General features: G+C 47.0%; 1 protein-coding gene across 1 annotated transcript in view; it reads right to left on the bottom strand.

Moving 5' to 3' along the window:
• Nucleotides 1–1,908: 1,908 nt before the first annotated feature.
• TECR (trans-2,3-enoyl-CoA reductase) overlaps nt 1,909–18,094 on the bottom strand; it is a 36,620-nt gene continuing 20,434 nt past the window's right edge. Inside the window, exons 5-12 of the mRNA XM_018569404.1 lie at nt 15,905–16,020; nt 14,632–14,737; nt 11,592–11,664; nt 9,007–9,050; nt 6,865–6,922; nt 4,877–4,965; nt 3,652–3,697; nt 1,909–2,279 (exon numbers count right to left, since the gene is read on the bottom strand). Of these exons, the coding sequence (XP_018424906.1) occupies nt 2,152–2,279; nt 3,652–3,697; nt 4,877–4,965; nt 6,865–6,922; nt 9,007–9,050; nt 11,592–11,664; nt 14,632–14,737; nt 15,905–16,020 (660 nt within the window). The 3' untranslated portion in view covers nt 1,909–2,151. The remainder of the gene's footprint in view (nt 2,280–3,651; nt 3,698–4,876; nt 4,966–6,864; nt 6,923–9,006; nt 9,051–11,591; nt 11,665–14,631; nt 14,738–15,904; nt 16,021–18,094) is intronic.

Here is an 18,094-nt window from a genome sequence, read left to right as displayed (position 1 = left end):
ACCCCACCCAGCTCCTGGCACCCCACCCAGCTCCTGGAACCCCACCCAGCTCCTGGCACCCCACCCAGCTCCTGGCACCCCACCCAGCTCCTGGAACCCCACCCAGCTCCTGGCACCCCGCCCAGCTCCTGGCACCCAGTGAAATCAGTTAGCTGGGCGGGATGCCAGACAGAAGTACCGTGCACCCCCTCTCCACCATTAATGTGCACCCCCATTCACCTTACCCCACCTCCCTGGCCTCAGATCGTTAGAATTGTAAGGACTCCCCTGCCTTTACCTATTGTTCTCCTGATGAGTTCTTATTGTCTATTTCCATTTTTTTTTACTGTTCAGATTTAAACTTTTTTGTTTCTTTTTTTCCTTACATTTTTTTTTTTTTTTTTAGTGTTGCATATAAAAAAAAGCAAAACATTGAAGCAAAAAAATTTATTTCATTTGTAGATAACTCTGCCAGGCTTTGTACCCAAATCATTTTCTTCCTCATTTTAAACAACGCAATTTATAAAATGTATACTAGACATTCGTTTCGTTCCTGATCAAAATTTGGACGAATTTTCCGAATCCCAATGTATCTGAATGCGTCCGAATCCGAATTTCCCTTTCCGAATCCCGTCTGAATTTCGTTCAAAAACTAAACTGAATGGGACTTTTCTGGCCAATCAGATGTGTTTTTCGGTTTAATGCCTCCGAATGGGTCTGAACACGGATTTTCGTTACGGAAACATGGGAGCCACATACAGTATATACATATAATACTAAAGCTGAGGCTCCCAGACCCCAATGGCATTCAGGAGCTCCCCAATGCAATTTGGAAATCCGGATCCCGGATGCCATTGGGGTCTGGGAGCCTCAGCTTTAGTATTATCTGTAGATGGTTTTCTGTTGTATTCGCAAACTAACGAAAATTCGGATTTTGTCCGCATCCGAAATCCAAACTTCATTGATTTTCGGATCCGAATCCCGAAATATCCAAACCAAATTTTTCTGCAGCTTACATGTCTAATGTATTACTTTGAATCTACGGTATACTCAAAATAAAAATGTTTTTGTTTTTTTTAGTTTTGTTACTTTTTAGTCCATGGAATGCATAAAAAAGAAAAAATATGCATTGACAATCTCACCGAATCTATGTTCGCCCATAAAATGATTTTGATGTTTTACTTTGTTATCTTAAAGGAGAACTGTGGGGTGAGGTCTTTTCCCCATAGTTCTCCTTAGGGTAACGGGAGGACACAAACTAGCGTCCTCCCGTCACCCTAGGCTCAGTATACCGCGAGCTGTAGCTCTCTATATACTGAGACGCCGCAGCTGAAGCGGATCCCGACAATTGTGCCGGGATCCGCCCAGCTGCGTGACTGACAGCTGGCTCTGCCTATCTAAAGGCAGAGCCAGCTGTACCTGCTCCCTCCCCCTCATAGTTCTCCTTTAAGTAATGACAAAGCTATTGCAGAATAAACAATCTCATAGCTGGAATGTGAGACTTGCTCTGGCCCACAGGGGGGTGTACAGGACCCGGTGATGGTTGAGGTCCCGCTGGAACATTGTGTTGGGAAATGAAGAGTGACGCACCTCTGACTCGTCCTGTACGCCGGCGTTCTCTGCTGGTTCTCAGATGATAAATGAGCTGGAAACATTGTCAGAGATCTTCTTCTACTAAACACTTTAATCCCACCAGTCAGGAGTCCAAATCCCCGCTGTACATAGACCTGCCGCTCATCACTTACTGGAACCGCGCAGCAGTGAGATCACCGCCGTCGTCATGTGTCTGACAACACGTTACAGGAGCCAAGTCATATCAATGATTTGGAGGGGCGTCCCAATACTTTAGGCAATATAGTGTGTATTCAATTTTATCTCTTTACTCCCCGATATTTAAAAAAACAAAAAAAAACAAACAGACCATCGTGATTAATTAAAATGTCAAGTTTTTATTCTTATCTCCTGTATATTAGTACCAAAACGTGTTGACAAGTTCAACTAATAATAATCCCCCCCCCCTCCTATTGTGGAGGATGGAGATGAGTTATTCCAGGGACGGGCCATGAGGAGACAGACCTAGCGGGCTCAGTGTTCAGTGCAGTGAGGTTTAGAGTTCCGGGACAGGGGGCATGAGATCCAAAATAAAAAAGACTAAATTGAGGGGGTCAGAGGTCACAGGATGAAGGGCATTATGGGGGAGCGGAGAGGTGGGTAGTCCTTGAACTCCTTCAGATAGCTGCGGTGTTTTCCTTTGGCCCAAATTGTCATCTGGATGAATCCGACCAATGAGAACAGTGCCACTAGGAGAGAGGGAAAGGATATTATATATACAAGTGTTGTGGGGAAGTCATCGGATACATGGGAGCACGGAGGAAGACTTTCATGGTCCCATACACAAGATCAGTATAGATGAGACCTTTCACATAGACAATATGGAGCCCAGGGCCCACCCCCCCTTCCCCAGAGCACAATGGTGGAGACATCTCCATACTGGTACCCATCTATCTCCTTCATAATGTGACACAATCAGCTGCTCCAAGGCCTCTACTGCACTTTTCTGGCTGAGCAAAGCCTACGTCTCCTCTACACCAAGAGCAAATCAATGACCTGATTGGCCGGGAAGCCGACTCTATGCCGCCTCGTCACCAGGGAGAATAGAGCCGGCTTCTCGGCCAATCAGGAAGCGGGGTGGCGTGTAATGACTCGCTTGAGGGAGCATGGAGGCGGCTTCCGGGCTAATCAGGAAGCCCGGGGGGCAAGTCATTACATGCCACCCAGCTTCCTTAATGGGACTTCCGGTTTCAGTATCTGCGAGTGCTGAAAAAAAATATCGGTAGGGTTAGGACTTTCCCTCAGGAAGTCACCGATACCAATTACCGATACTTTTTCTTAAAGGGACATGTGACATTTTTTCTAAAACAACACAGACTGATGATTGTAGGGCAGTTTCTCACCCGGGCTACATACACATGCCCCCACAGAAGGACACATATCCCCAAAGTAGAACTCATCTCACCAGGCTACGTGTCGATCTCACCCGGGGCGACATGTGGACATCTGTCAGTCGGAGGGGGGAACCCCCAGCTTCTAGCCCGGGAACTTGGACAGCCGCTGCTGTTTAAAAATTTAAAAGGGCCGGTATTGGCCTTAAGAATCGGGGAAATTTTCTCAAGTGAAAATACCTGGTATCAGCCCCGATACTAGGATCTAGTATCGGTATCGGGACATCCCTTGTATTTATATAGCGCCGTCAAGTTATGCAACGCTTTACATAGTGCACATTCACATCAGTCCCAGCCCTCGAGCAGCTTACACTCTAAGGTCCCTATCTCCTATGTATACATACAGGGCCAATCTAGACAGGAGCCGATTAACCTTCCAGCATGTCTGTGGGGGTGTGGGAGGAAACTCCTTGCAGATAGTGTCCTGAGCGGGATTTGAACCGGGGACTCCCAGTGCTGCCAGGCAGAAGTGCTGACCAATAACCCAGATAGATGAAGCCATCTGGTGTCTTATTTCAATCTATGAATATTAAGCTCCTTCCTTGTGGACATGTGATCTCTAATTGGGCATCCAGCTGAAATATTTGCACAATTATAAAAAAAAAACACAAAACTAAAAATACATTTTGTGAAGAAAGAAGAAGTCTCCTTGGAGGTTTGCTATACTCACCGGGCAGACACTGAGTCATTATGGCGAATCCGATCCAGGAGCCCACCTGAGACACAAAGAGCACAATATCAGACCCGGGTCCCGTCTATGGCGGTGTGTTCTCCTTTAACCAGTTGACATCCGCGGTGTTAAACCCCCTTCCCATCCAGGCCATTTTTCAGTGTTCAGAGCTGCGGTACTTTGACTGACATTTATTCCGTCATGCAGCGCTGTACTGAAATGAATTTTATACCCTTTTTTGGGGACAGATAGAGCTTTCTTTTGGTGGTATTTATTCACCACTGGGGGTTTTATTTTTTTACTATATTAAGGAAAAATTACCGAAATTTAAAAAAAAAAACAGTTTCCCCTATATTAAATGATAAAACATTTATTATTACCCAATTTTTTGGTAAAATATAAAAGATGGGGTCACGTCGGGTAAAAAGACACTAAACATGTCAAGCCTTAAAATTGCGTGCGCGCGCGAAACCTCAAAAAACGATAATACCCAAAATTGGCCATAGGCGACGCTTTAAAAGCTGTTACCGCTCATCAGTTTAGTGTTATCAGTGATTGATGGCCCTAAAATGATTGCTCTCACTGCGACGTTCGCGGCGATATGTAACATGTGTAGCGCAATTGTAATTTTTGCGCGCTGGGGCACCGGACGCGTATTTACGTTTATAGGCGCGTAAACGTGGGGGTGGGGGAGTTAAACATTTTGGGGGTTTTTTTCCCCTTTTTTTATATCTGACTTTTATTTTATTTTACTTTTTTATATGTGACTTTTATTTATTTTTATTTATATTAATTTTTTTGCACTTATTGTTATTGCTATTATATAGGGGGATAACAATCCCCCTATATAATAGCAAAGGCACACTGACAGGTCCTCTTTATGGAGACATTAGGGGGTCTCTAGGACCCCTAATATCACCTGTGGACCCCAAAAGAAGCTGATGAAGCAGAGATCTATGGGGGGCGGGGGTTGTGCGGACGCAAACGAGCACATATAGGCGATCGGCGGGCTATGGACCCGCTGATCGCCTATATGTGAAGCACCCGGTACCGGGTGTTTCGCATTGGACGGGTCTTTTCTGCCCGTGCGTGCCTGCCAGGGGGCGCGCGCAAGCAGAAAAAAAATGCAGTCTGGCGACGGCAACCCGCCAATGCAGCAGTGACGTCCGTCCGTTTTTCTACTACGGGCGGACGGCAAGAGGTTAAATGAACCAGTCACCCTTACCTCATATGTGTAGTTGGGGCAAGACACCAGCAGGAAGAGCCATGTGAAGGGGTTACGTGTCGGGAAGGGAATTTTCCGCGTCTTTGAACCTTGGAAGGAAAATAACACAATGGCAGGTTGTAGAAATTATTATTGTTATTATACGGGATTTATATAGCGCCAACAGTTTGCGCAGCGCTTTACAATGTAAAGAAGACATTACAATCACAATACAATTCAAGACAATATGGGAAGGAGGACCCTGCCCCTGAGGGCTTACAATCTAAAAGGAAATGTAGTAATCATATGTGTAGGTCCAACACATGGGGGGATTTATCAAAACTGGAGCAAACAGAATCTGGAGCAGTTGCCAATGGCAACCAATCAGCTTCTCTATTCAGTTTGCTCAGTTGAGATTTGAAAATGAGAGATAGAAGGCGATTGGTAGTCGTGCAAATCTGCTCCTGATTTTGTCTGCTCCAGCTTTGATAAATTCCCCACCATTGAGTCATTAGAACATTCAGCTCAAAGGGAAACTTCACCCAGATCTTTGAAATGACAACAAAGACCCCTTTTAGAAATGTTTAGTAATGACGCTCCACACCCAGATACTTCTAGATCATTGCCGGCTTTGTATTCTTTGCATACCCGATTTGGTCTTTTCTTTCCCAGTCTTCTGACAGCGGCCATTTTTACTAAGGAGAGATTTATCCATCTCCCTTTACTTCCTGGAACTCCGGCACATGTGACTAGGTCATGTGACCATGCACATCATCTCAGGGGAGGAAAATGCCTTTCCCTGAGATCTCGTGAGATTACAGAGGAGATTTCCCAGCAATGCTCTGCTGATGTCACCTTCCCAGGATGCAACGTTTCGGCACGATTACATCACTGATGCCCTCGAGGGCATAACTTTATTGTTATCACATATAAGAAACCCTACCTACGTGATATCAAATTACAGTGACGGGTCCCCTTTATGGAGACATCAGAGGTCTCCAAGACCCCTAATGTCACCTAGGGACCCCCAGAGGAGCTGATGAAGCACACATCTGCTTCACCAGCTTCTCCCCGGCTTCAGTACGAGACAGTGACAGAGGAATGGGGAAGTGACATGGTAAACACCACTTCCTGCATTCAGAGACCGGGGAGGAAAGCGGAGGGAGATCATGTACTGAACTCCCTCCGTTCTCAGTGCACGGAGCCACATCGCCCATCCCAGATCATACGCCCGGGATATCGGGGACAGGAAAGAGAGGTAAGGAGGGGGCGCACAGAGAGATGCAGCATACAAGCGATCGGACCGCTTGTATGGACACAGCCATCGCTGGCTGTTTCAAATTTTGGCGGTTTCCTGCTCGTGCGCACAAGGGGGCGAGGGCACAAAGGACGTTTAAAAGACACCCACCCGCATGCAGAAGGCTCCGGGTTTCTGCATGCTCCTAGGCGCCCTCTGATGACCATAAATGTCATCATTCTGCAACTACTGGCAAAACTCTTGTCTCACAGTGATGATGCGACTCCAGTTCGCCATCAAATCAGTCTTTTCACTTGGTTTCTACCTTTGCGTTTGTTCAGGCCTACCAAGTGCTTTCCGCTTGTTCCTGTGCTCTGTGTACGATCCGGGTTTCCGTCTACTGATCTCCCGGTTCCTGACTCCGGCTATTGTACTCGTTCATCCTGCTCTCACTACGTTTGCAGGCCTGGCTCAGCTGACTTGCCGCTTTGGCTTCTGACCCCTGGCTCGGCTCTGACTACGTCTTGGATTTACCGATCGCATTGCTTATTATCACTTTCTTAAACCCCTTTATTTTCTAACCTGCACTTTTAGCTTCCGTCTGGTGTCTTTGTTCCCTGACAGCATAACACCACCATATGGCTTCATCGCATGCATTCATATACATTTATAGGATATTTTATATAATCGCATGTATGACATGGCCTGTATGAATGAATACCAACAGGGTAGAGACAACAGCTTAATATGAAGACGGTACCTATAAACTCACCGGCTGGCCTCAGGTTCCTCAGAGCGATGTGTATGGAGAAGTTACCCAGCTGACAAAACTGAGAAGCACAAGAAACAAATTATAAACTATCGAGTCTGTAATATACAGTATATATATATATATATATACACACACACAGTCCACCATCATATGGACCTGCAACAGTAAAAACTTTATAGTGAACACTGACATTGGAAACTTTGAAGCCCCCGTCATCCAGAAATGGTGAATACTATAATCAGACGTATTTAAAGTGACAATAAACTCCGGAGTTAAATCTAAAAAATACATTCAGGTCTCTGAACTCTTTACAATGTCTCTTATTTGTGTATCACTCGGCTGTAGATCCTCCAATCATCTCTGACACTGTCGTTCCTTCTGGAGGGGGGCTACTTGTGTTCCCCATGATCCCTGTGTGTGTTGTAAAGTAGTCACCGCTCCAAGCTCGCTCCCGGGATGGACTACAATTCTCAATATAAATTAGTAAACTAAATGTGTGATTGTAGTCCATCACAGGAGTGAGCTTTTGGAGCGGTGATTAGTTTACGACACACACAGGGACCATGGGGAACAAAAGTAGCCCCGCCTCCAGAAAAAAGGACACCCCTTCATGGGAACAGTATTCTCTGATGGCAGTGGCCTCTTCCAGCAGGATGATAAGTCCTGCCACACTACAAAATGGTTGAAGACCAACAGCGAGTTTGAGGTGGTGACTTGGCCTCCAAATTCTCCAGATCTCAATCCAATCGATCATCTGTGGAATGTGCTGGAAAAACAAGTCCGATCCATGGAGGCCGATCACCTCACAACCTACAGGACTTACAGGATCTGCTACTAATGGCTGGGTGCCAGATACCACAGCACACCTTCAGAGGTCTGGAGGAGTCCATGCCTGGACGGGTCAGGGTAAGGGGGACTTACTCAATATTAGGTTGGTGGTCATAAAGTTATGGAAGATCAGTGTATGTGGCAGCATGGTGGTGGGCTTTAAATCCGATCAGCAGGGATCTCCAGTGACATCATTTACCATATATGGACTTTCCGATTTGTAGTAAATGCTGAAGAGAGAGAGAGAGCTCTTTCCCCTCTGTCATCAGCAATCCATGATCATTTTGGTATGTCAGTGTCGGCAGGGAGAGAGAGAGGGGGGAAGGAGCTGGCACACGGGGACGTGCAGGTAAGGAGAGAGCTGCTGCGCATGTCCATATATTCGTGGACGCGCAGCAGCTCTCAAGACTCACAGTCAGTCATCAGTGGGGAGGATCCCGTCAGATACGTTGGGATGCCTTCTCATTGCGGCGCTTAGCCCCGCCCACCACCTAAAATACGGTTTTACAGCCTTACTGTGCATTTTGGCTAATTAAAGTAAATTACATTATTTACTTATTTAGCCTAAGGAATGCATTCATAAAAAAAAGATAGAACCCCATAGTTCTCCTTTAATGCTGCTCTGCCACATATTTCCATACAGCCAGTGCAGAGAATGCAGTGCGCCCTGTGCCCCTCCCCCTCCCATAATGTGCTATCAATGACAGTTCCCAAATGTTTACATTTGGGAGCATGTAGGAAGGGCTCCCGATCACATGATCAATGTGACAACCAATCACAGTGATCACATGATCAGGAAGCCCAGGAACCCAGGTGTTGAGAACCCCATTAAAGGGCCTACGGGAGCACGTGGCCAGGAGTTAAGCATACTGTACATATAATCTTATAGAAAGTGTTTTGCTGAAACCGATGATCTGTTGACGGGGTCTCCATAACCAACCAGAATTCATTCTGAGGTCAGACCAGTAGAAGGTGGATTCTGATTTGGTTAGGGGACTTACAAATAAGAACTCTTTACTGAATACAGACATTGTGTTCACAGCTTGGGCCTAAGGTCAGGCCAATGACAGACCGGCCTGCAGAAAAGCCATCTGTACTAGGAGTCCACTGATGCTTCTAATAGCCAATCAGTGCTCTCTCTGCCTTCCCATTCCTCTACCAAGGCCCCTATATTGTCCATTTCCGCCCCTTTACTCAGTATGTAGGTGAGCAGGCACAGCAGGAGGCAGGCGGAAGCCGAAAGGAGAGCCCGTTTCTCATTTTCACCAGCGTCTATGTGTGTGATAACCCCACAATACAACCGTGAGTACTCACCAGAAATATGATGACGGCAATTTTCACTTGTTCTTCCCCAAATGCTGTTGAACAAAAAACAACAGAGGATTACGTCATATATAGGACATACCACTCACCACTCCAAACTTCCAGGTAACCCAGAAACCAGAATATTGTTAACCTTCAATATTAGAGGAGGTGTGACGATAATGAGATCTGATGAACCCCCAAACTGAGTAGAAAGAAGAGGTATTCGTAGGGTACACAGTGCCACCCTCATTTATCAAAAGTTCACAAGTCAGCCCTGGACACGAAGCAGGCCATTATATCCCATGAAACTATGTTAGCAAAAGGTCATAAAACCTGCCCAGCCCAGGATCAGCCGGATAATGTTATTAACAGTCACTTACAAAGCCATCCACAACTCTGCCCCCCGGCTATATCTCAGACCTTGTCTCCAAGTATCACCCTAACCGTCCGCTCCGCTCATCCCAAGACTTGCTGCTTTCCAGCTCCCTCGTCAACTCCTCCCATACTCTCCTCCAGGACTTCTCTAGAGTCTCTCCCATCCTCTGGAACTCTTCACCCCAACCTGTCCGTCTATCTCCCACTCTGACTGCCTATAGGCGTTCCCTAAAGACTCATCTCTTCAGGGAAGCCTGTCCCACTTCAACCTAACCACTCAACCATCACGTTCTCAAATAATTCATCCCCACACAGCTCCCTCCTCATGTATCACTGGCCCCTCCCCTTTTAGATTGTAAGTCCTCAGGGGCAGGGCCCTCCTTACCGTCTTGTCTTGAACTGTATTGTGATTGCAATGTCTCCCTTATATTGTAAAGCGCTGCGCAAACTGTTGGCGCTCTATAAATCCTCTATAATAATAATGACCCGGTCGTCAGTGGCTAGCTGGCTGTTGTAAACGGCATTAGGTCACAGCCCGTCAAGCCAGAGATATTCAATAAAGCCCTATTGTGAAAACATTCCAGGAATGGCTTAAAGCAATAGACTTCCTGTTTGTTTGGGTTTTGTTTTTTTTAAATGCCAGAACCAAAATCTATTCTAGAAATCCTGATATAACAACACTATATTCACGACAAGCGTCTGCCCAAAAGTATAAGAAAATAACAATAAGGAAGTACATTACATCTCCTGGCGATGTGCGCTCCCAGTTTATGCGTTTGGTCCCTATCCAATTCTGTGCAGTAATATGTTGGCTGTCTGATTGCACAACATGGTCACCTGGTAAAATTGATGCATTTGGAAATCTGGCCCTGTGGGAGTGTCTGCTGAAATATCATACGGGCTCTCATCAGAAATTAAAGAATCTTTCCCTCTTTTAGAAAGCCGCCATATTTTAAACTCTGCTAAGGGTTAGTTCACACCAGAAACTGCATCACAACTGCGTGCGTCTGCCCAGTTGCATTGCGATTCGTTTTGATGCGTTTCTGATGCGGTCGTTTTTGTTCTGTGCTAAAATGCTAATTAGACAATTAGGTCACTTCCTCAAAGTTGCTGAGAAAGAGAACTCGCCACATTTTTGTTTTTGCACCCTGTTCAGACCACCAAATTCAGGGTATAACTTGGCTGTTATCTCCCTCCACTTTGCCATCTTCTGGCCATTGTTTTTATAGTTAGGATGCTCGGGATCATAGAGCAGTGGACAGCCCTCCACATATTTGATGAAAATGTCAGCATCCATATCAGCCATGGCTCCACTGTCTCTTCTACCTACAAAGAGGAAGTCCCTGGATGATGACAATCAATTCTGTGGGGGGGTTTTTTTGGATGCGTTCCGTTGCATATCGATGCGTTTTTTTATGCGTTCCGGTGCGATCAGATGTAGCTGAAATAGGACGAGCAGTACTTTTTTCTGACTGCATCTGAACGGACTGCAATGGTGTGAATACATCACGAGAAAGCCCATAGGAAAGCATTGTGATGTATTTTGGCTGCAGCAAACAAACTGAACGGACTGCATCACAACTGTATCTGGTGTGAACTAACCCTACGGCCTCGTTCACACCATAGGCAGTGCGTTCCGGTCCGTTTCTGGCCGGAACGCAGTGCCCGTATTGCGGTCTGCTCACTTTTTTGCTGGGCTGGAGGGGGCGTGGCGGGCCATTGAAGTGAATGGCACTATAGTCACGCCCTCCGGCCGCAGGGCACATTGTGCCTGCAGTGCGTTCGGCTGCGGTGCGATAAAATGCTGCAAGCACTATTTTGATCGCACCGCAGCCGAACGCACTGCAGGCACAATGTGCCTTGCGGTCCCGTGCGGGCGATTGCAAGGCGGCCGCAGGACGTGGCTACGGTGCCATTCACTTTAATGGCCCGCCACGCCCCCTCCTGCCCGGCACAAAAATGAGCGGGCCGCACTGCGAGGCAGTGCGTTCCGGCCAGAATCGGACAGGAACGCACTGCAACTAGTGTGAATGGGCCCTAAAGCTTCTAGATTTAACAGCACACACAGCTGCAGTTACAAAACAAGCCAGATAGAGACAGCTTCATTTACAGATCCCCTCCCGCACTTTCCCTCATGATGGTCACATGACAATGATTTGTCGGGGCTACTAAACATATACTTGTATGGAATCACAGCATGGTGATATATGAACACTCACCTGGAGGAGTATACAGGGGGTGATTGATGTAGTACGCCATCCAAGCAGCAAAGCCCCAGTAATACATACAGTTCTGCGAGAGAGAGAGAGAGAGAGAGAGAGAGAGATGAGGGGAACGTCTTCCAGCAAATCATAAAGAGAAAACACGGGATAGAATGTCAGAGATAGAATGCTGCTGACCCAGACAAGACACAAGTCTCAGTTCCGACACATTAGGCGGCATTACCCGAGAGATTGTTCTTTTCCGGCTCTTGTTGGATGAGATTTGTGACAACAATGATTATAATAAAAAAATAAAGATGATTATAGCTCAGAGCCGCATTTCTCAGCCTTTGGAACACTGAGGAACCCCTGAAATAACTTTCATGTCTCAGGGAACCCCTGCTGATAATTATTATATCTACAGCTCACAGGACAATAGTGTGAACTCTGTTGTGAATAAAGGAAATAGATGAACAGAATAAGGAGCGTGGTGCATTACAACAAATAATAAATGTCCAGAAAAGAAATGCAGACCATAAAAATTGTAATGACCCCTACATCGGTGGTTATTGTAGTGCCCATTGCCAGGTTACATTGGTGGTCCATGGAAAATGCCCCCTTAGAATGGTGGTCAGTGTAGTGCCCCCTTACATTTCACATTGTGATCACTATTACCCAATGACTCCCCAATTACAATATCCTCAATTAGCTCTGCATTATTAGTGACAATTAGATCTAAGATGGCATTTTTTCTGGTAGGAGTCTCCACCATCTGGTCCATGAAATTGTCGCGCAACATGTTTAGAAATCGCCCCGCCTTTGCCGAACCCGAAGTTCCATTGGCCCAATTGATGTCTGGGTAATTGAAGTCACCCATCACGACTACATTGCCCTCTCTCCCAGCTATTCCTATCTGTGAGTGAAGATTGACTTCTCCCTCTTCCCCTATATTTGGAGGTTTATAGCAAATACCCACGAGAAGTTTACGGCTAGCGTCCGTCATATCTAGCTCCAGCCATAGGGTTTCCACGTCTTCCCCATTATTTGACGTGATATCGTCCCTTATATGCACATATAGATTATTTTTTACGTAAATGCAAACACATTTACGTAATAACCCCTTACATTGGTTGTCAGTGTAGTTCCTCATATCAGTGGTCAGTGCAGTGTCCATGTATTTTAGTGATCAGCGTATTGCTCATACATTGGTGGTCAGTATTTTGCCATGTTACATTGGTCGTCCATGAAGAATACCCCCCTTAGATCGGTGGTCAGTGGAGAAAGCCCACATTACACTGCCTAGTGGGGGAAAAGGCCCCTTACATTAGTGGTCCATAAGACTTAAAAATGCCCCCCCCCCTCCCCCACAGATAACGTAAAAGATCATTGGTGCTTATCTGATAGTTTTACCTCTCTTTGCCCAAGGAAGCCCTAATGACATATGGAGGAACCCAAAAGGGCCACAGAACCCGGGTTATAAAAGGCTGGTTCAGAGAGCTGATCCTCTAATGACCGATATCCACCATGTACCACACACATTTATACAAAGTGAGAGGAACTCTGCACAGCAACAGGGTACGTGGCATAAAGACGCACAAAAATCCCGTTCTGTTTACAGCACAGCGGTGATCATTACAGCGACAAGCAGAATAATATATAAATGAGTCACATATATGAGCCTTTAAACAAATGAGGCATAGAAAATATCTACACAAAGACAAAAAAGCAATATAGACAATAAAAAGTCCCCTGATGAAGTCACGTGTTTTGACGTAACGTACGTAGGGCGGAGCTTCTGATGTCACCGCACTGAGCTGAGCCGGACGAACAGGTTTTTTTTATCGCTTTGCTGCCATTTGCCCTGCTGGTCTGATCCAGCAATACCCAACGCCTGTACTGTTTATATCATTGTGAGTACGCATTTTGTATTTAATAAATTGCATTTTATTGGACGTTACGCACTTTGGCCTTGTCCTTTTTCTCTTTCCACCTGAATTTATACTGGTACCTGTGATCTGAGGAGACCTTATCGCCTTTTTCTGTGCATGGGCTTCCCTCCCCCATTAAGAAGGGAAAAGTAGGTCTACCTCCCCAGGTGAGCACTCACTTGATGTCATCACTCGCTGGGTGGAGGTGAAGGTCTGCCTGCATTGTGTGATTAGCCTTACCTGAGAGTTATATGCAGATTGGCCGCGAATCATCTGAGGAATTTTTTTTGCGCAATCACCATTGTTAGCTTTTGTTTTTTCCTTGGGACTTTTTATTGTCTATATTGTTTTTTTGTCTTTGTGTAGATATTTTCTATGCCTCATATATGTGACTCACTTATATATGTTTCAATTGATTAGATATGTATGATTATTAGCTCGGCACAATATTGTTTTTCCCATTTTTCAGATATTTAGATATATCCTTAGTGCTTGGTAGCTCTTATTTCCCCATTACACTTACTGGCGCTGATCACCTTTTATTGTTTATTTTAAGCAGAATAATACACAGCCAGGCGAGGAGTATGAGGAGGATTACATTAGAATACCTAGTGAGTGAATTACTGTATATGGAACCAGTGAAATCATACAACAAGCTCACACAGTCTCTGCACCGCGTGTGTGTACTTTAAGCCCTCGTTCACACCTGAACGTTTTGTAGCGCGTTCTACGCTCGACGAACGCTCTACAAAACGCTAAAACATCTAAATCCCATTGTATTCAATGGTCTCGTTCCCACCTCGGCGTATTTCCGCCCGTCCCTAACGCGCTACAAAACGGCCCACGCCTGAAAAGGTCCAGGTACTACTTTGGGCCGTTTTTGTTGCGAGTTTCCATTGGGATACAGGCAAGTAGCCCTCGGAAACGCGCGTTTGTCGCACAATTTTTTTACCGCAAATGCAATACGCCTAGGTGTGAACCAGGGCTAAAAAACCAGCTTACTCATTTTTTAAGCAGACCTTCCGTCGCAACATGTTGGGTCACGGTGCAAAGTCCGACCTCTAGTGTGTCACCAGCGCTGCCTTAGATCTCCGAGCCACAGATAATCGGGATAAATAAAGAGCAGTTACCTTAAAGATGTTCCGCAGCGGCATTGTGCCGTGAGAAAAGCGATGTACAAACAGAGTCTCCAGCAGACGCTTTATGTAGTGAAACGAATGGCAGATGCAGGCCAGGCTGGAGGAGATAAAAATACGAGACATAAAATGTAAGATGGAATTTACAAAATGCTGCCCTACCGTGTGCCGACATCAAACTACAGAGTCTGAGCGCCACCATTACAAATCACTCTGCCCCAACTCCATTGATTAAAGACACAAAAGACCATACATACTGGATTTTCTATCTGGTATCTACCCCTGGGGCAGCCATTCTCAACCAGGGTTTGGCTGCTAAAAACTATTTCAAGGGTCCCTGTGGGGTGAGAAGGTTGGCAAAGGATGCCCTACAGTTACTGTAGTCTTATACAGAAAACATAAGCCCGGCAATTTTGTTTTTTTTAAGAGCCCGTGGACGTGCATCATAAAACAAACTTCCCCCTGTGAACAAAAAAAGTGAACCGTGAAATCACAGCACACAAAAACGTGCACAAGGGTGCTTGGTCCTTCAATAAAGAAGGGACCTCGAATTCCCGACCCCCCGGGGCGCAAGGCTCCCGACAGGGGTTGAGATACTTTGGTCCACCAACCCGGAGGCTGGCGGACCCCGATCCTTCGGGGACCTGCCGAAACAGGTCCCACCAAGTACTAGGCAGGGGGCTCTCCCGAAGAGAGACCCCCTGGTTCGGGAGGAGGCCGAGAACCCTATATGAGGGCACAGAACCTCCTCACCCTGCATCGGGAATAGGCCCCGAAGGTACCTGCACCCTAGCACTCTGTGGGTCAAAATTTACAAAAACACAAAAATGTGCCAATCGTGCATGAGGTGCAATAAATAAAGGAATGGTGCCCTATAAGCCCTGCGGCGTCCCACCTACTATGAGAGAATGATGGTCATCGTCACACTATGGGATACAGGAGAAACAAAGCATATGAGGCCGTAATGTCTGATGACTCCAACCACTGGAGACTCCAGTAAATAAAAGATGGTGGGTGACTTTTATGCGAGCTAAGACACGAGGTCCTCTACTGTTACATTGACAATTCATCAGTTATTTAAATGTACCAACCAACCAATTCCAACCATTGTTCATTGGATCAGAAACTATTACAAAGGAACCGAGTGTAAGGGGGAGGAGCTTTGTTTTCCTTTCTGCATAAGAATAGGTGTCACCGGACAGTCCTCTTTCACTATATTCCCGGGACTGTCCTGCGGCTATGTCATCACCGTGGATGGAATACTCACTGGACCACCGAGTGCCGGCTTGTGATGAAGTCGTATTTGGGGCCGTAAATAAAGGGGACGCGGAAGTAGAAAAGTAAATAGATGATGAAGGGTCCGGCGTACTCGGTCAGGAATACCTGAGGGCAAAATGTACAAATTTAGAACATGATGAACACACCGCAGGGTAATACAACTTTACTATAACCACCAATCACACGTAGCAGGGCGCTGTACATGGCTGCTGGGAGGGGCCAGCAGGGTACTGTACATGGCTGCTGGGAGGGGCCAGCAGGGCGCTGTACATGGCTGCTGGGAGGGGCCAGCAGGGTACTGTACATGGCTGCTGGGAGGGGCCAGCAGGGCGCTGTACATGGCTGCTGGGAGGGGCCAGCAGGGTGCTGTACATGGCTTCCTAAAAACAACACACCCTATCTCAGAACTCCTCTCAGGGCCCCTCAGCCCCGATGCAAGCTGGCTTTTGGGAGGAGTTATGAAAATATCAAAAACACCTTGATGGGCGGGTGTCAGTCTGGAGGAGTGGGCGTTCCTAGGCAGGCTGCATTTGCATATAGTTTATCTAGGCAATGCCCACATGTAATGCTGATCCCCCATGTGAAAGAAAGGGGCGGGCTGTCAGGCTGGGGAGGAAAGAGCTCGTTCAGAGGTATGCAAACTCCATCTGTGGAAAAACTACAAATCCCATCATGCAGGCGAGCATTTCTTTGTTATTTTTGCACCTAGAAACTGGGGTTGGCAAAACCAGAGACTACAGGAGGCCCCCAGCACAGCACTGACAGCAAGGGGGGTGACATCACTGGTGTTGTCCTCCAGCCTCCCTTCCTCCAACCTCATAAAGGAGGCTTTGTACCTCTGTAGAGACCTAGAGTCTGCAGGTAAACCATGCAAGAGCCTCAGGGATGCACTGATCGCAGGTGCGATGCTCTGCAGGCTTTAATGCACAGAGCGGTATATGTCCATCGGCCATACGATCGGCGTTGCTGCATTTATTACAAGGTGGACTGCGCCTTTAATCTTTGCTCCATGGCAGCCACGGCTTGTTTTCCCCGACGCTGAGCGGCCACATTTGCAGAATTGCGCGGCTGCCTGTCTATGGATACCGCACATGGAGAGAATGGAGAGCGGTCCGCCTGCGTAGGCGCGCGCACACATAGCTGCCGTTATACTGATCCTGGCACAGCCATTAGAACAAGAACAGGATAGCGGCTGCTCGCGTGGTGCCAAGTGCCCCTCAAACAGCAAACATCAAAGTCAAGGCCGAATGTCCCCTTCCGTGTAATACATACCGGAGTACAAGTGTCTGCAAAGTGGGGGTGCCGCCTCGTGTGGGGGGGAAATGTCAGCTCTCGCCGTCCAGTAGCGTGGAGCTGCTGCTCTATTTCGGTGACCCTTTCATACCCCCCCCCAGCTTGGTGAAGGGTCCTTATGGGTATAAAACTGACACAGGAACTTGCTGCGTGTCATTTCTGACTTCCTGTAGTCATTTCTGACTTCCTGTAGTGCCCCAAATACTCAGATGTGCTGCTGTTCAAAAAGCAAATCGGCTCCTGTGGTCTCGACGACAACTACTACGATGTCAGTGCTGGGCCAGGTGCCCCCTGTGGTTTCTGCCCCAGGTGTCTCCGTATTGGCTTCTTATTGCAGTAAGCGGCTTTACCAACCAGTGATGTGGCACGGGGGGCGGGGCCACAGCCGGCCCAAGAGCTGGTCGCAATTCGCATGTCAGAGCTTCCTTTTATACAGGGCCCTCAAGGGGCTCTACAGCAGGGGTCTCAAGCCTCCGGCCCTCCAGCTGTGGTGAAACTACAAATCCCATGATATATCTCTCTCTCTCCGGGAGTCATGTCTGTGGCTGTGAGAATCTTGCAATGCCTCATGGGATTTGTAGTTCCACCGCAGCTGGAGGGCCGGAGGTTTGAGACCCCTGCTCTACAGGCTATTGAAAAAATGATGTGCGCACACTTGCAGGGAGCTGCCACTGACAACTCTTTAATGGTTTAACCCCTTCGTGACTGACGACGTACAGTGTACGTCGCCAGCATCGGGGCTGTTTAAACAGACTCCTGGTGACTTTTGCCGCCGGGAGTCTGTTTAAACTTGTAGAGCCGACTGTCGGCTTTACAACAGAAGCGATCCTGGCGACTTACCTGTCGCCAGATCGCTTCAGCGTCCCGAAGAAGGGGCTCCCCCCCC

This window comes from Nanorana parkeri, unplaced genomic scaffold, assembly GCF_000935625.1.
Source record: "Nanorana parkeri isolate BGI_ZX_2015 unplaced genomic scaffold, ASM93562v1 scaffold1330, whole genome shotgun sequence".
Taxonomy (NCBI): Eukaryota; Metazoa; Chordata; class Amphibia; order Anura; family Dicroglossidae; genus Nanorana; species Nanorana parkeri.
Note: the sequence above shows the minus strand (reverse complement) of the source record. Positions and strands in the feature narration are given on the sequence as shown.